Genomic DNA, 18,588 nt, shown 5'->3' with positions numbered 1-18,588 from the left:
GACGCGAATTTACCCGAGAAAGCAAAGGGAATGGAGCCTCTGAGAAGCTCCTACGCCCGCCGAGAAAGTCCGGAAGTTCAAAGCAGGGAGAACGTCTGCTGGGTGAAAACGAACGTACGGCGGAGAGGAGGCGGAGTGGAGGCGGAGTACGGTGGCCGAACTGGTTCTTTCTTAGCCGGAAGCGGCTCTCTCGAGAGGCGTGGCTTATGCGCTCCTGCCGGATACGGTAGCTGGCGGCTCCGGCAAGCGTGAAATCTCGCGCGATCGCGCTGGCGCCGTCGGGGACGGGGCGGGGCTGGCGGCGGGGGCGGGGACCCGGAGCGGGAAGATGGCGGCGGCGCAGGAGGCGGACGGGGCTGGCAGCGCCGTGGTTGCGGCCGGGGGAGGCGGCTCCGGTCAGGTACGGAGGCCGAGAGGGGCCTGAGGGGTTCTTCCCCACCCGGGGGGCCTCCCACGGGGCGTGTCCTTCCCCTTTTCGCGGGACCTGGTGCAGTGGGGGCTCCTTGCCCAGAGGGACCTTGAGTACCGGGCCCAGGTGGGGCCGGGCAGCCCTGGAGGCCGGACAGTGCGGGGAGCGGGGCCCTGTTGCACGCCGAGTCCTCTGCACGCTCGCGCTGGGCGGCCACCAGGCTCTTTGCTCGAGCTGGGAGACAGTGGCGCGGAGGGGCGCAGACTTAAACCCAAGCACCCTGGTTCTCTACTCTGCGATTCCAGACTTCCAAGACCGTCCCTAAAGTGGACTGGCATTTAGGGTCTCCCTTGCAGTGCCTGGGATGTGGGCAACGACTGACTAAGTGGGAGTTTCCCAGCTCTGGGGAAGTCAGGTAATCGTCGTGGGTAAGGGCACGGGATGTGAAGGCCGACAGTCCCACTTTACAGACGGGAATCCCAGGAAGAATGAGACTAAAGCGCTTGCAGAAGGTCACCCAGGTTGAGTTTGGGATCCATTCCGTGTAGAAGTGACCAGACATTGTTGACCCAGGGTGGTCAGGACTGGGATGGGTGTGCTTACAGCGTAAAGTAATCCTGTCGGGGAGTTAGCTCAGGTACTGAGGACATCTGCTCCATTGCTGCCTCAACTAAACCAAAGCTGCAGAACATACTAGTTCAGGCATCCATCTTTCAGGCGTGTAGGGAATGGATGGAGTGACAGCAAGGTGCTGTCGACCCACCCACTGGGATGTCACTGACATGTGGGAGGCAGTACAGGGGAGAGGAGTGTAGGTTGAGAGGGAAGAATGAAGCTGACTTTCTGTGTGACCTTGGACAAGTTTCTTGCTTTCTTTGGGCCTTCATTTCTCCAGTGGTAAGTGAAGGGGTTGCACAGGATGGTCATCCATGTGATGGGTCACAAAGATGGTTCCAGCCACGTCCCTGCCATCCGTGGAGTGGGAGAGAAGACTGACATGTAGAGAGTTATAATCCTGAATGACTGGGGTTGTGGCAAAAGTCTGTGCCAGGGACCAAGAGAGCTCAGAGGTTTGAGCATAAAATAGCACCTAGGGAGGACCCCAGGATGAGATTTGTGTGATAGAGCCCAACGTGCTTGTTTTAGCATCTGTAACCAGGGCCTGACCTGGGGACAGCCTCAGGAAGTATTTGTTGAGTTAGCTCTAGAATGAACACACTCAGTCCCTTGGCATCAGGGATTTCCCGGTCTTATTGAAGGAAGGTCTTTTCCCCGCTCTGAGTTTCTGTCCATTACTGGATGGAGAGGTGGATCAGAGAGGCTAGGGTTCAGGTTGCTCCGATTGTCGGGCTTCCAGGGACCCCCTGATTTTCTCTTGTCCCACCTCTGCTTCAAACCTTTCAAGACTTATTCCTTTGCCCTCAGGGTAAAGTACAAATTCTTGTGTAGATCAAGGTCTTGTGTGATCTGAATTTTCTTCAGGCTAGACGAGGGTTTTTTTTTTTTTTTTTTTTTTTAACAGAGAAATCACAAGTAGACAGAAGTAGGCAGAGAGGCAGGCAGAGAGAGAGAGAGAGAGGAAGCAGGCTCCCCACTGAGCAGAGAGTCCGATGTGGGACTCGATCCCAGTACCCTGGGATCAGGACCTAAGCCGAAGGCAGAGGCTTAACCCACTGAGCCACCCAGGTGCCCCTAGACGAGGGTTTTTCAGCCTCAGCATTTATTGACATTTTGGATTGGTTAATTCTTTGTGGTGGGGGGCTGTCCCGTGCACAGCAGCCTGTTGAGCAGCATCCGTGACCTCTGCATGCTAGAGGTCAGTGGCATGCTTACCCCTTTGCAGTTGTGGCAGTCAGAGATGTCCCAAGCACTGCTAAATGTCCCAGTTGCAAGATCACCTCTGCTTGAGAACCACTGGTTGAGAGGAGTGTCACCCACGGTGAAGCTCTTTTATTGCCAGCAGTGTACCTTGCTTTCTCTCTCTCTCTCTTTTTTTTTTAGATTTTATTTATTTGACAGAGAGAGACACAGTGAGAGAGGGAGCACAAGCAGGGGGAGTGGGAGAGGGAGAAGCGGGCCTCTGGCGGAGCAGGAAGCCTAATTCAGGGCTTGATCCCAGGACCCTGGGATCATGACCTGAGCTGAAGGCAGATACTTAATGACTGAGCCACCCAGGTGCCCCTTGCTTTCTCTTTATTGCCTTTGCATCTTCTTCTTCCTTCTTTATCTGGTTGATCCTTACAGGTTCTGTACATCTCAGACGTCCCCTCCTCTAGGAAGCCCTCTCTGACCCTCTAAGACTGGGTCAGGGCTCCCATGGCACCATGGGCTCTCCTGTCCCAGCCCTGCCCACTCTGGGTTATACCATCTGCCTGTCTCTTCCCCTGGACTGGGAGCCCTTGGAGGGCAGAACCAGGTCTGTCATGGTCAATCTCTTGTCCCCTGCACTGCCCAGCTTGGGCATAGAGCACAGAGCAGGTGCCCAGTGTTTGTGGAATCAAGAGATGTTGAGGCAGAGGCTGGGCTGGACTGGAATTCCTATGGTGGATCATGGCAGTCAGTGAGGATGTGCTGGAAAGCCTGTCTTCATGCTCCCAGCCCAGCCTCCTGGTCTCAGTTGCTTCTGGGCCCCTTAGCCAGTAGTTCCGTGGATTGTGTGTGAGACTGGACATGTGGGTCCCAGAGGAGGAACTGTGTCTTAGACAGTATTGTGTCCGTAGCCACATACCTTCCCCAGGCCTATGGGGCCCTCAGCAGTCCATGCTCCTGCTAGCCTGCTTCTCCACCCAGGGTCTCCAACACAGGGCCCTCAGCCCTGCCCTTCATTCCTTCAGCTGACGTATACTGAGTCCCTGCTCCATGCAAGGCCCCAGGCTAATGGTGGGGCTACGGCTATGAACAGAACAGTCCCTGCCCTCTTGGAGCTCATGTTCTATTTAAGGGCTGGGCAGTGGGGATAGAAAAATGGACAAGAAAACAGTGAATAAGATAAAAAAGAAGTATATATAGCGGGTCAGATATTGATAAGTGTCATAGACAGAGTAAAGCTGGGGAAGGGGATAAGTAGTGAGGGGTGGCTAAGAGGGTTTCAATTTAAACAAGGTAGTCTGGGAAGGCCTCTCTGGGGAGGTGACTATTTTTTTTTTTTAAGATTGATTTATTTATTTGAGAGAGCAAGTACGAGAGCTAACTTGGGAAGGGGCAGAGGGAGGGAGAGAGAAACTTCAGCAGACTCTGCTCAGCATAGAACCCAACATGGGGCTGGGTGGCACGACCCTGAGATCATAAACTAAGCTGAAACCCAAGAGTCAGTTGCTTAACTGATAGGCCACCCAGGAGCCCCCTGAGGAGGCAGTGTATGAACAAAAACTTGAAGGAGATGAGGGAGAGGGAGGCAGGCAGATATGGAGGAGTGGGAACCTCTTAGATAAAGGGAACAGCCTGTGCAAAGGCCCTGAGGTGACAGGTACCTGGCTGTATGAAGGAACAGTGAGGAGGCTATGTGTCTGAAGCCAGTGAATGAGCAGAGAGGGGTGAGAGTAGAGAGGCAGTGAGGGGGCCAGATGAGGCTAAGACTTGGAAGGCAACCTGAAGATTTTGCCTTTACTCCAAGGGAATTGGAAGCCACAGGAGAGTTACCTTTCTTTTGAAGTGTAACAGATCACACAACATTCACCTGTCATCAGTATGGAGACCAGTGGCATTTACTGTGGTCATGCTGAACAACCATTGCCACTTGCCATCATCCGGTCCCCATCCCCTCAGAACCTTTCAGTTCCCTTTTGCAGCCACTCTGTCCCCAGCAGAACTCCTTTTTATTACCAAGTAGCTTTCCATTGTATGAATACACCCTACTCATTCATCGAGGGGCATCAGGGTTGTTTCTGGCTATTACCAGCAATGCCCCCATGAGCATTTGTGCATAAACTTTTTTTTTTTTTTAAGATTTTATTTATTTGACAAACCGAGATCACAAGTAGGTAGAGAGGCAGGCAGAGAGAGAGGGGGAAGCAGGCTCCCCGCGGAGCAGAGACCCTGATGCGGGGCTCGATCCCAGGATCCTGGGATCATGACCTGAGCTGAAGGCAGAGGCTTTAACCCACTGAGCCACCCAGGCGCCTCTGTGCGTGAGCTTTCGTGCATGTGTACAGTTCTCCTTTCTCTTGGGTGGAGACCGAGGAGCGGGGCCGCTGCTTCGTATGGCAGGTGCCTATTTCACTTTTTATTTTTATTTTCTTAAAAAATTTTTAAAAAAGGGCGCCTAGGTGGCTCATTGGGTTAAAGCCGCTGCCTTCGGCTCAGGTCATGGTCTCAGGGTCCTGGGATTGAGTCCCGCATCGGGCTCTCTGCTCAGCAGGGAGCCTGCTTCCCCCCCCCCCCCGCCCTCTCTCTGCCTGCCTCTCCATCTACTTGTGATCTCTCTCTGTCAAATAAATAAATAAAATCTTTAAAAAAAAATTAAAAAAATATATTATTTGCGGGGGGGGGAGAGAGAGAAAGTGCGTGCGCACTAGCTGGGGGAGGGGCAGATGGAGAAGCAGTTTCTCTGCTGAGCGAGGAGCCTGATGTGGGGCTCGATCCCGGGACTCTGGGATCACAACCTGAGCCGAAGGCAGACGCTTAACTGACTGAGCCTCCCAGGCATCCTGCACATTTTACTTTTTAGTTCTCTGCTGTATTTTTCAAAGTTGCAGCTCTTGTTTCCCCACCGGTAGTATACAGCCCATCCAGCTTCGCCAGCACTCGTGATTGTCTATCATTTTGATTGTGGCCAGCATAGCAAAGTGCCTTTTCTCTGCAGTTTCCATTTATGTTTCTGTGGAAGGGTCTCCAGCCAGCTTGTCTGCCAGTGCGGGTAAGAACAGACTTCAGGGTCAACCAGAGGTGGGTCAGATCCCGGCCTGGCCTCATCTTCCGTTGCTTGATGGGAATCAGGTCAGACCTGCTGGAAGCTCTTTCTTGGTCCCTGGTGCTCCCAGTAGCAAGGCCAGCCCTGAATGAGGGGGCCCTGAGCCTGTTTCTGACCTTGCCTGCTCCCCAGCAACTGCATCCCTGAATTTGTCCCTCTTCCAGCATGCTTTTCACCAAAATGTCAAAAATAGCTCCTCAGGCAGGTGTCAGACTACCTGATCCGAAGTGGCTCCCTGTCCCCACCCCAGGAGCCATTCTCTGACCCTGCATCTTTCCTCCAGGGCACTTTCCCCCTGTTTACCAGTTTGATCCTGTTGATGGTTCCATGGGTGTGTTTCCCTCTGGACCCTGAGCTCCAGGAGGGCAGGGCCCAGAGCTGTCTTGTCACTGCATAGCACAGAGCCTGGCATACAGTAGGTGCTCAGGAAATCTTTTTGTCCACACACAAAGGAAATATTTTCTGTCTCTAACATACCAGTGTTTTTACAACCTGGCTCTTGGGTGGGAGAGAGGAAGTGGCGTGCCCAAGATCTCATAGCCAGGAACTGCGGGACCCCAGAGCCCCCACCTTTTACCATGGTGGTGTCCCTCACATTGGGAGATGCAGAGACGAGCTCTTGCTGGTGAAGGGGATGGGATGACAAATGCCAGAAGGAGTGGGCTCCAGGCCATGGTGGGGGGAGGCTAGGCAGTGGAGGCCTGGACCTGGGTGCCGGGGGCAAGCCCTTCAGGGAGCACATGTTGATTCCACAGAGCCCCTGCTCTGTGCTGGGTGGTGCTTCTGCCCAATAGTAACCATAATCGTCCTGGTCCTGCCTCTTAAAGGCTGAGCAGCGAGGGGACAGAGCTGGGAGGAGGAAGAGGACAGGATTAGGAAGTAGCAGGTGCAAGGTGAGGGGCAGGAAGAACCTCCCCATCTCAGGTCCTTCCTGACATGATGAAATTCTTTGCTTCTGAGCTTCTGTTTCTGAGTGAAGGTTCTTTTTCTGGGAAGCCCTACCTGACCTCCCTGGCCTCCCCGTCTCCTCATCATCCTGCTGCCCTTTTCCTTCCTGAGTAATAGACAAGTGGGTTAGCCTCCCTGAGCCTCCATTTGCGTGGCTGCTGATTGGAGATACTCATGGTTCTGGCCCCACAGGGCAGTGTGTGCTGTTTGTGGCAATGACTTCTGTCGTGGCTCACACTCTGGCTGTGTTTATCTCTGTTTGTTTCCTGCTAGCTAGGAGCCCCTGGAGGGATGGGCCCTGCACAGGGCTGGCCACAGAGAAGGCCCTGTTTGCCCAGGGAAGCACCTCTCAGACAAACCCAAGGCTTACAGAACCTGGCCCTGGTCACCTTTCTGCATTATCCCCAGTAGACACCTTGCATCCTGGGCTATAGCTTCAGGGAGCAGTGTGGACCGTCCTCACCACTAGACCATGTCTCTCTTTCTTTCTGTACTTGCTGCCTCCTCTGCAGTGTCCCCTTGTTACGTATTTTAGGCCTCAGCTTCAATGGTCCCTTCCTCCAGGAAGCCCTCCGTGACCTCAGATGTCCCTGTTAGGATCCTATATCCCCGCCCTCTCCACTCTGGATCATCCCTGTCTGGGGACTCTTGGGCTCCCCGACTGGACTGTGATCCCAAGGGGGGCAGCACAAGGCTGTCTTAGTCATTTCTGTGTCCCCAGCACAGAGCTGGTTTTGGGAGAGTGTTTTTGTCTTGAAGGAATAAGATCCACCACCCTTCCTGGGTGACTTTACTCTTCATTCTCCAGTTACTGATCAAGGCACCTGCTCTGTGTGCTTAGCCCTGTGCTGGGCCTTGGCATGCAGTGGGGCCTCAGACCGCCCCCATGCCTCAGGTGGCACCTTCCCTCCTGACGCGTGTCTCTGTTTCCTGCAGGTGACCAGCAATGGCAGCATCGGGAGGGACCCGCCGGCGGAGACCCAGCCACAGAACCCACCACCCCAGCCAGCACCCAATGCCTGGCAGGTCATCAAAGGCGTGCTGTTCAGGTGAGTGCATAGCGGTTGGTTTTGTTCACTGAAAAAAAATCAAGTCAGGAAAGTTTGAAGAAGAAAAGGAAAAAGTCACTGGGATGAACCAGCACCCTGTTAGTGGAGATCTGTTTCTTTTTTTTTTAATATGATAGAGTTTTCTTGTGGTGGTAAAATACAGTGTTGTGGGGTTTTATTTGTTTTGCTTTGTTTTAAGATTTTATTTTTAAGTACTCTCTACACCCAATGTGGGGCTTGAACCCATGACCCCAAGGTCAAAAGTCCCATCCTCTACCAACTCAGCCAGCCAGGGGTCCCTAAAATACATATTAATTTGCTAGGGCTGCTGTAACAAATGGCTCAGGCTAGGGGCAGGGGTCAGGGGGACTTAAGCTACAGAAATTTATTTCCTCACAGTTCTGGAGGCAACAAGTCTGAGATCAAGGTGTCAGCATGTCTGGTTTCTTCTGAGGCCTCTGTCCTTGGTCTGTAGATGGCTATTTCCTATGTCCCTACATGGCCTTCCACTGTGTGTGTCTGTGTCCTAGTCTCTTATAAGGTCACCCTAGTGACCTCACTTAGCTTTAATCACCTCTTTAAATAATACAAACATAGTCACTGAAGTGCTCAGGGTTAGGACTTCCGCATATGAATTGGCCTGGGACTGGGGTCAGGGGGAGGGAACAGGGGCACACACGCAGTTTAGCCCCAACCCGTGCATTACATAAAACCTTCCATTTTAAAACCTGTTTTTAAGTGCACAATTGTACAACCATTACCACCACTCCATCTCCAGAACTTTCTCATCTCCCCAAACTGAAACTATGTCCATTGAGCACTTACCCTCCGTTTGCCTTCCCTCCAGCCCCTGGCACCCACCATTCTACTTTCTGTCGCTATGAACTTGGCTGTTCTACTTACCTCATATAACTGGAGTCCTATAGGCTGTGCATTCGTGCCTGGCTGTTGGTGATCTTTGTGTGTGTGCATTCAGATGTTTCTTCCCTGGGTCGTGGGAGCCAGGGCATGCCTTCTGGAAGCTCGGCCCATGACCGAGGCCCTGGGGAGATGCTCGGTGGGTATGGGGAGCTATACCTGAGGCTGAGTTCTGCCTCTGCTGGCCTGGACCTAGTGACAGTTCCCTTCTCTGCTCTGGGCCTTTTTTGCCCACCTGCAAAATGGACATTTCTTTGTCTGTCCAGAGATGTATTGTAGTGAAATGTTTTCAAGAGACAGGCTGTGTGTTTAAGCAGGCTTTTCTTTTTTTTTCTTTTAAAGATTATATTTATTTATTTGACAGAGAGAGAGGGAACACAAGCAGGGGGAGCGGAAGAGGGAGAAGCAAGCTGAGCAGGAAGCCCGATGTGGGCCTCAATCCCAGGACCCTGGGATCATGACCTGAGCCAAAGGCAGATGCTTAACAACTGAGCCTCCCAGGCGCCCCAGACTTTTTCTCTCCTTAGTTGTGAGGAATTTCTTGGCAGAGTTGTTTGTTTAATTAAGATTTTATTTAAATTCCAGTTAGTTGGGGCGCCTGGGTGGTTCAGTGCGTTAAGCCTCTGCCTTTGGCTCAGGTCATAGTCTCAGGATCCTGGAGTCAAGCCCTGCAACAGGCTGTCTGCCCGGCGGGGAGCCTGCTTCCCCTTCTCTCTGCCTGCCTCTCTGCCTACTTGTGATCTATGTCTGTCGAATAAATAAAAATCTTTAAAGATAAATTCATTCATTCATTCATTCATTCATTCCCGTTCGTTAACCTGCAGAGTATTCGTTCCAGATATACCCTACAGTGACTCGCCAGTTCCATCCGTCAGCCGGTGCTCATCACAGGTGTGCTTGTGCACCTGTGACCCTCGACCCCGCCACCCGTTTCTCCCATTTCTCACCCACCTCCCCTCTGCTAACCAGCATGTGTTCTGTGTAATGAAGGGTCTGTTTCTTGGTTTGTCTCTCTTCCTCCCTCTCTTTCTGTTTTTTTCCTTTCCTTGTTTGTTTTGTTTCTTAAATGCCACAGAGGAGTGAAATCACGTGGTATTTGTCCTTCTCTGACTTACTTTGCTTAGCCTAGTACTCTAGTTCCATCCGTGTTTGGCATAGGGCCAGCTTTTGTTCTTTTTTATGGCTGAGTAATATTCCAGTGCGCGCTTACCTGCACGCATCACCTCTTTGTCCATTCATCCATCAGTTGGTGGACACCTGGGCTACTTCTAGAATTTCACTGTTGTAAATGCTGCTGTAAACATCAGGGTGCATGAATCCCTTTGAATCAGTATTTTTGTATTCTTTGGGTAAATACCTGGTAGTGCCGTTGCTGGGTCTATGGTAGTTCTGTTTTTAATTTTTGGGGGACCCTCCGTGCTGTTGTGCACGTGGCTGTCGCCATATCCTTTCCCACCAGCGGAGCAAGAGGGTTCCTTTTCCTGCACATCCTTGCACAGCCAAGTTGTTTAAAGGAGCCCTCCCTTGGCTAGGATGGCCTCACATGGCCGTAGCTTGCCACCAGAATGGGAGATGTGGTCTTTATTCTGGGAAATCTCGTACCCTGCTGAAAGCAGGAATTTTGTTCCCGAGGAAGAAGAGGGTGGTTTGGGTGGCCAACTATGTGTCTCCTCTAGGCTGTCTTACTTGTTTGTTTGTTTTTTTCCCCTAAACTTATAAATATATGAATAATACACACTTATCATAGAGAGTAAAATCAAAGAATACAGATACATAGAAAGAAGAAAGTAACAGAAGTGTCGCAGATCGGGGGCCGTCCTATGAGCATGCACGTGCAGTTTGCCTCCAGTGTGATTGTAGATGGTTGCTCACAGACAGTTGTTCAGAAGAGAGAAAAACTGAGAACAGCCTGCTTGTCCACACCAGAGGATCAGCTCCAGAAATGGGGGAGGGGGGATGCCGTGGAAGTGCCTGCTAGAGTCCAACGTTGAGTAGGAGCACGGTCTGTTCCGGCGTCTCAGTCCCCCCACCTCCGAACCGTGTGTGCAGGTGGGCTGATGGTCCCTCTTGTGTCTGAGTTTCCATCTTGAGTTCAGAATCCTGCCAGTTAGCTCGCAGATCACGAAGGGATGCTATGAGACTCTGGTATCTGCTCAGAATTGGCCAGGATCACTTTTGTTGTTGATGTTAAAAAAAAAAACCTTAGAAAATTACAAAGAAAAACAGCTGGAGGAAAAAAAGACAACAGCCCACCATCCCAGATGCAGTCAGCCCTCACGCCGCCGGCCCGGCGTCCTCCAGTGGTGCCACCCAGAACACGAAATTCTTCAGTGTTCCGCCCGGACTCTTGGGCGCCATGCCTGACATGTTCCAACCTTCTTCCACGGCGGGGCCTCTGTTCCCTCTCCCTTCTCTGTTCCACTCTCCCCTGCCACGTCCAGTAAGCACCTGGAGTTTTCTTACCTATGAGTTTCGTTTCTTTCTTTTTTTTTTTTTTCCATGCTCCAAGCAGCTGCGGATAAAGATTATTTTTATCTTTCCCTTCACTTTTACATAAGAGCAGCCTGTTTTACACAGTTCTGCTCCTTGATTTTTTCTCATTAACAGTATATCTTAGAAATCTTTCCACATCAGTACATAAGGGCACTTCCTTCTGATAGACATTTTTAATACACTTCCAACGGAGGCTCATTTCCTCCCTTAGAATCAGGCTGCACCGAGCATCCGCCTGGCTGGGGGCCCGGAGACCATCTTGTCTGGTACTCTGAAAGCGGGGCTCAGGGTTTGTTTTCAGGGGCCTGGGAACTCTACAAAGCTTCGAGTAGATTGCGTGAGAATGGACTTTTTGGGGGAGAGAGGGTGGAGTCTGGGATTCACCACCCCTTCATGATACACCCCTGGTTACCTGGCGTGGGGGATGGGACGGGAACCGGGTGGGAAAATGGATGATATGGGAAAGTGTTCATTCTGTCTTTTTATCTATTTAACTTAATTCTGAGCCTGGGAACGTAGGATACCTAGGTGGGGTGGGACAGAAGATCCAAAGTCTCTTTTTTTTGCTGAGCCAGGAAGTTGAAAGCATTAGGGGAGTGCCAGTTCCCCTATAGGCCTGTTGTCAGAGGGTAGGGCTTCCTGGCCTGGAATGTGTGGATGGAGGCATGTGGCCATGTGCCGTCTGAGAGGATCCACAAAACTGGGGGCGTGTAGGTACACACAGGTGCTCTTCAGGGAACTGGGGATCTGGAATCCCTAAAAGACATCTGGTCCCATCAGCCTTGTTTTACACATGGGGACCCAGAAGCCCAGAGGGAGTGGGACTCCCACAGGCCACACACTAAGCCAGGGCCAGGCTGCCACTGGGTGTCCTTGCTCCCACACCCTCCCTTGGCATATGTACTAAAATGGGAGCCTCTCTTGGAGGTGGAGGGTTCCCCTGAGATTACCAGTTCCAGACCTTCCTCAGCCGTGTGCATCAGGGACTTCTTGGGGAGGCAGCAGATGGCTCAGCAGGGCCATGGCCTTTGAGACCCCAGACCCCAGGGCTCCGGAGCTTCTACAGGCCAAGATGAGTTCCTGTGCCTGATCCTGCCCCTCTGTGTGGTTTGGGATCCACCTACACTAGAATTCCCTTGTAGTATTTTTCCATTCCGGAGAGTTTGTCTGCATCTTTTCCTGTGATGAAACACTTCAAAAGTACTTATGAGTGCGTACCAGGCTTCGTTCTAGACGGCATATACTTATCATGGGTGCATATGTGTATGTATTTAGATAGAGATACAGATAGCCATCCACGTATTTAATGCTTATGAACAACCCCATGAGGTAGATGGTGTCATTATTCCCATTTTAACTGGGGAGGAAACGGAGCTCTGGAGAGGTTAAGAGTCTTGCCTGAGGTCACACGGTTGACAGGAGGCAGAGCTGGGCTTCAGGACCACGTATAGCAGCTTAGAGGCCGAGCGCTCAACCTCTGCTGTGTTGCTTCTCATAGTAATTAATAAGTACTCGTCTAATTTAGTAATTACATAGCAGCATGTGTCTGAGTGACCTGAATTAACGCAATAGCAGTTTTTTATTTCTCTCTCATGTACTGTTCTGGACTTAAACCAGGATTCTCCAGTTTTCTGAAACCCAGATTCTTTCCTGCTTTTTGTTTGACCTTCACTGGGTTTTACCCCGTAGCTGCATGGCCTAAGATGGCTGCTGAAGATCCAGCCATCACATCTGCCTTCTAGGAGGGAAGAAGAAATCAAGGAGGCATGTTCTGTCTCTTTAAGGACACTTTTCCAAAGCCCAGCACAATACATGGTGTTTACATCTTATTGGCCAGGACTTCACCCTGTGTCCACTCCTAGCTCTAAGCAAGGCTGGCAGCATCCATCTGGGGTTTCCTTGCACCAGGTTCAAGGCTCTGGCTGTGACTACCTGGTGCCTCCCAGGGAAGACTAGGTCCTGCCTGCGTCCCCTAGTCCTGGGTGTGGTACCACGTGGGGTCTTAGCTTCTTGTATGGTAGCTCTCTAGTTACCTGATGTGGGCCCTCGGCTAACATTTCTGTTACCCATCAACACACCTAGCAAATGTCCTCAGACACAAAAAAGAAACTTCTTTCTACTTTTTTGGTTCCAGTCTTCCCTTCAGTTTTTACCTGGTAAATCTATAGTTTTGTCTATTTAGTGTTTTTAAGAATACGTACTTATGTATACTCATGAGAAAACTTTTTTTTTTTTTAAGATTTTATTTATTTATTTGACAGACAGAGATCACAAGTAGGCAGAGAAGCAGGCAGAGAGAGAGGAGGAAGCAGGCTCCCCGCCGCGCAGAGAGCCCGATGTGGGGCTCAATCCCAGGACCCTGGGATCATGACCTGAGCCAAAGGCAGAGGCTTTAACCCACTGAGCCACCCAGGCACCCCTACTCATGTGTAAACTTGATAAAGAACGTACATGAGAACATATGTGAGCAGAATATAATCTTATTATAGCAGGATATATAAATGTTGATATGTTCTTAGTATATTCATTTTTACTAAGTTTTTCCACTTGGTGGTTTCCTTTTTTTTTTTTTTTTTTTTTTTTTTTTTAGATTTATTTATTGAGAGAGCGTGTAGGTGCACCTAAGTAGTCAGAGCAGCAGGTAGAGGGAGAGAGAAAAGCAGGCTTCCCACTGAGCAGGAAGCCCGATGTGGGGCTCAATTCCAGGACCCCGGGATCATGACCTGAGCCGAAGATAGACTGTTAACGGACTGAGCCCCCCAGGCGCCCCGTCCAGTTGATTGTTTTCAACAGGAGTGTTGGTCTGAATAGCCTAGGCCAATATTAACCACAGATTGGGACTAACCCTTTACTTCCTAGCCCCCTTCTCAAGCGTTCAGTTGATTTAAAGTCCTAAAATGTTGCTCTCAAAGGTGCTGCGCCTCTAAAATGCTGAGATTCCAGATTCTTAGCATTCTCTGGCTTTGGGATTCCCGGGGCTTGGCATACTCGGTTTCCTAGGTCCGAGGTTGTAAGGTCTGAGTCTTGCAGCCCTGTGACCACCGGGGACTTCTGGGGGACTCACGGGGCGGGGGTCTGCGTCGAATCGGGGACGGTACCCCAGGCATGGCGTCTGGGGGCATCTTGTCTTCTCACCTGCCTGGTGACTGCCTTCTTAGGGGCCCTCCCTCCTTGGTCGCCAGCCCCGGGTTAGGCCCCAGTGTGTGCTGTGTAAGAAGGAGGTCGGGTGGGCCCACGCTGGAAAGAAAAGGCACGGGCCTCATGGTTTGCTCTGCTCACCTCCGCAGGATCTTCATCATCTGGGTCATCAGCAGCTGGTTCCGCCGAGGGCCGGCCCCTCAGGACCAGTCGGGCCCTGGAGGAGCCCCGCGCGTCGCCAGCCGCAACCTGTTCCCCAAAGACACTTTAATGGTAACCACTGGCTGGGAGGCCAGACTCGGGAGACAACTGTGTAGGGGAGGGTGTTAGGGGGTGACGTGGGCCGTTGGGACGGACCGGTCCTTGGTCGCTGTCAGCTGGGCACAGGTCTGGGCTTGAGGAGATCCGGATCCGTCCTTAGCCCCTGAGACTGGTGTCGTTCTAGCAGCACCCTGAGGAGAAAGTAAATTCTTTCTTTAGGTTTGTGGGGAAGAGGGACAGAAAAGGGTTCACTCAGTTGTTGAAAAACTGTCTAACGGCATCCTTATGTATTTTATTTCCAAAGTACGTTCAGGTCTTAAAAGTTGCACAGGGAGAAGAAGAAAAGAAGTTGCCCAGGGGGGTGTGCAGGGATGGGAAGGGAAGGAGTGGGGGAGAGAGAGAGTGGGGAGCCAGGCAGAGCAGCCCCTGAGAGCGAGAAGAGGGAGGCGCATGCTGTCCTGCCGGGTCCCAAGGGGCCGGGGCTTGGGGTTCAAGAGCCCCTGCAGTGAGTGCCCAGACCCCAGTAATTGAGATTTCTCCTGCCTCTCGCTTCTCTGCAGCTCTGGGAACCCCGACTGCACAGCATGCCGGTTGGGGAGGGTGACCACTGCTCAGAGAGGCTGTCCATGGGCCTTCGGGGCTCTGTTCGGAGACGGCCACGGGCACCTGAGAAGGGAGGGTGCTGAGGGCTGGCTCTCCATTTTCCCGGCTTTTCCGGAGTCCATTAACCCCCTCACAGCTCTCTGCTGGGCGTTCTCTGTGAGCCTGCAGAGCTCCGACCAAGCAGGCTGTAAGAGAAGGAAGAAGACCTTTCAAGGAGATTTGATCCCTTCTGACCCCAAATTCTACCTTTGTTTTGTTGTTTTTAAAGTAAAAACAATGGGGCTCGAATTTAGTTTGCATGCCCTACCGACCAAGGCCATTCGGTGCCGAGCCCGATTTCTAGCTAGCAGGCGGGTCATCCTTCCAGTGTTATTTTGCTCACAAATGCCACAGACTCAGACCAGGACAGCCGTGGTGGGGGGTGGAGGAAAGAGACACCGGGTTCTCCGCCCGGGGCTGCTGTTCTTCCCTGGCCCCCTCTCCATTCCCCACGCACAATCGGTCATCTTAGTGTGCTGACCGCTGCCCCGGCTCTTGGTCTGCTCGCTCTTCGGCCACCGTCCGAGGCCCTCAGCAGCAGCCCTAAGCTCCCTCCCTGCCCGGTTCCCCTTCCCGCAGAACCTGCACGTGTACATCTCCGAGCACGAGCACTTTACAGACTTTAACGCCACGTCAGCGCTCTTCTGGGAGCAGCATGACCTCGTGTACGGCGACTGGACTAGCGGCGAGAACTCTGACGGCTGCTACGAGCACTTCGCCGAGCTTGACATCCCACAGGTGCAGGCGGCTCCTGGGCTTGGGCTCCAGGGCTGTGCTGTTCCTGCTGGAGGACCTCTTCTTGAACCGGCTTCTGGTCCTGCAGCTTGAGTTTGGGCTCTGAGCCTGGCGCTGCTGCCGTTCCCATGCTTTGTGACCACAGGGAGGCCCCGGAGGTCTCTGGGCCTTGGCCTCCCCATCTGAAAAATATAAATAGGGTTGTAATTGGCCTCGGATCCTCCCAGCTACCTCCAAGGGCATGTAAACCTGTGCTTTAAACCAGGAAAGGATTAGGAACTGACCTTGGGGGTGGACCAGGCAGCCCTGTTTGAAAGTAGTAGTTAATACCGATGGAGCATTTACTGTGTAGGGCATCAAGCTAGGCCGACCGGTGGGAACCTCCCTGCTGCCTTAGGAAGTGGCCCCTATCCTCTGTGACTGACTGATAAGGAAACTGAAGTACAGAGAGCTTGGGTGACATAAAAGGTAAGAGATCTTATGAGAGAGAGATTTGAACTCAGGTGCTCTGGACTCTGGCATCCCCAGGCTCAAATCCTGCCTCCTACGGGAAGCCTTTCTTGACAGTCAAGCTCAGGCAGTGGGTCCTCTCTGGGCTTCTGCATCTAGGCCTTTGCCCTCTGGGTTGTCACTCCCAGAGCTGGTTTGGTCACCGTTGTGTCCCCAGCTCTGCTCAGCATAGGACCAGTAAATACATCAGTCAGTGAATGTGATGAATCAGAGGGTGTTGATATCTCTTTGGGGCTACCCTTTCATTCACTTCTCCCCAGCAGGTCTTCTCCTCGGCCCCTGGGGCAGGGGTCATGTTTGCTCCATCTGGGTGCCTAGAAGCAGGGTCTGGGCTCCCGTCTTTCTGAGGCAGGTGGGATAACTCTGCCCAGAGCGGTTCCACCGAGACTTCCGGCCAGCCTCTAGAGCCTTCCCTGAGATGCGGTCCCAGGAAGGGAAGCAAGGGCAGCAAGTTGGATGGTAGAAGCCATTCCTAAGCATGCCAGTCTATCCCCCCTTCCCAGCTTTGGGGCGGGAGGTGGCTCAGTTGTGGCTGATTCTAATTCACTATTTGCATTTCCCATGAGGAGCCACAGGGGAAGCACCAGGTTTGGTCAGAAGTGAAAGGGTGGGAGGGTGGGGGGTGGAGCCTGGCCAGAGCCTTTCCCGGGGTTTCTGTGGGAAAATCAAGGCAAGCAGGGGAAACAGCTTAGAACTGGCTCCTTCAGATGTCAGATGTCAGTGGGCTGTCAGCTAGAGGGGTGGTCTCCAGCTGCATGTACCCTGTCCTGGGTGATTTAGGGAAGCTTAGTGTATAAGAGTTTTTAGATCAAGAGAGTAGGTGGAGTGTGGGCTTGGGATTGGCTGGTTTGCATTCGAAAGATGTGTTCAAAGGCAGGTGAGTTGTTTCTAGGAATTCGGAACCCTGGAAGGGGCAAGTCTCCCCAGCCAACTAAGAACCTCTCCTCCCTCCCCCAACCCCATCACCCCTCCACACACACTGTCCCAAGGTGTTAAAACAGTAAACTATACAAACTATGATGAGCACAGAGGTGGGCTTAAAAGGCAGGGAAGTGAGGGGGACAAGTAAATCCAAGTTCTGAATGGAGCTCCAACGGAGGCCTCTGATTGGCCTTGGCTGTCCCCTTGGGGCCTCTGGCAAATGGCCACCCTCTTGGCTTTCCTCATCTGTAACAGGTGGGGGTGAGACTAGTCCTGGTCCCGGGGAGATAGTAGGTGACAGGCACAGGCAGAGCGGGCGACACAGATGGGGAGAGGCAGAGCCGCACAGGAGCCCCACAGACTGGGTTCATATCCACTCATTCACCATGTTACACAATCCCTGTGTGAGGCCTGTGGCCTCGTCTGGAAAACAGGGGTCGTCACACCACACGAAGTGTCAGGCTTATGTGTGTCGGTTACACACACGTGAGTGCGCTGGGTTTGGGGGAGACCACCTGAAGTGCCTGGAGCGGGGCCCTGGCCTTCATTTTACTGTCGAGTGCGGTGATGACTGGCATTTATCGACCTCCTGGGTGCTCTCAGATAGTTTTCCCGGTGCTGCTTACCTGCAGGGCACAGGCAGGTGTGGAGGCCAAGCTGGGCGAGGTGGAGCCTGGGGTTCCCACAGCCAGCGTGTGCTCCTGCCGGGACTGTATCGGCAGGTCTGACGTGAGCAGTTTGCTCTTGGTTGCTCAGCTCCACGTCCCACCCACGCGCTCAGTCCTGGGGAGCCCAGGGTGGTGAGGCTGCGGGGCCTAGTGCCGGGAGGGGCTTCAGCGTGTCTTTTCTTCCCATTGGCCCGCCTTGCAGAGCGTGCAGCAGAATGGCTCCATCTACATCCACGTCTACTTCACCAAGAGTGGCTTCCACCCAGACCCCCGGCAGAAGGCCCTCTACCGCCGGCTCGCCACGGTCCACATGTCACGGAGTAAGCACCCTTGCTGTGCGGCAGGGTCCCCACCCCTCACCCCCGCCCCGTGCCAGGCCCACCAGGGCAGGTGGGAGACCCTGGCCCAGGGAGGCTGGGGTCGGTGGGCTGGGCTCGAGCCCCATCTACCTTCTGTGCCTCTATGGACACCTGTGCGTGGACGGGAGAGGAGGCAAAGAGCAGGCAGAGAAAGGGACTGTTGAAGGGCAGGGGACAGTGTTCCTAGAAGAGTGGGTCCGGCTCGTGCTCGCTGCCGGGCCTGGTCAGAGCAGACACTCAAAGATGGTCTGTGAAGGAACAACAGAAGGAGTGCGCAGGGCAGACAGGAGGGCCTCGGCCCTGCTGGATCCCGTGTGAAGTCTGTAAATGCATCTGTGTCACCCCAGACGGTGCGAACAGGAGCTTCGCAAATGCGCCGCCCTCGGGGGGCCTTGTGCAGCGGAGCCTGGCTCCCGGGTGGCCCGTTCGGTGTGTCCCTTGTGAGGGCACTGTGAGGACTGTACAGCCAGACAAGGTCCGCCCTTTTCTCTCCGGCTGGCTACCCGACCATCCTGACGGCGAGCACAAACCCCAGAGACTGAGCGACCCCAGGAAGCCTTGGGTCAGGGCGAACCGTTTGTGACCTCTGACGTGGCTCAGCAGCGACCGGGGGTTTTCTCTGCCCAGA

The 18,588-nt window shown here is 53.0% G+C and overlaps 1 protein-coding gene across 1 annotated transcript in view; it reads left to right on the top strand.

Annotated features, from left to right (window-relative positions):
- The first annotated feature begins 284 nt into the window (after positions 1-284).
- CLPTM1 (CLPTM1 regulator of GABA type A receptor forward trafficking) overlaps positions 285-18,588 on the top strand; it is a 29,063-nt gene continuing 10,759 nt past the window's right edge. The window contains exons 1-5 of the mRNA XM_082710692.1: positions 285-400; positions 7,203-7,315; positions 14,014-14,137; positions 15,347-15,505; positions 17,804-17,921. Of these exons, the coding sequence (XP_082566818.1) occupies positions 329-400; positions 7,203-7,315; positions 14,014-14,137; positions 15,347-15,505; positions 17,804-17,921 (586 nt within the window). The 5' untranslated portion in view covers positions 285-328. The remainder of the gene's footprint in view (positions 401-7,202; positions 7,316-14,013; positions 14,138-15,346; positions 15,506-17,803; positions 17,922-18,588) is intronic.

Source organism: Mustela nivalis (genome assembly GCF_964662115.1).
Source record: "Mustela nivalis genome assembly, chromosome: 18".
Taxonomy (NCBI): domain Eukaryota; kingdom Metazoa; phylum Chordata; class Mammalia; order Carnivora; family Mustelidae; genus Mustela; species Mustela nivalis.
Note: the sequence above shows the minus strand (reverse complement) of the source record. Positions and strands in the feature narration are given on the sequence as shown.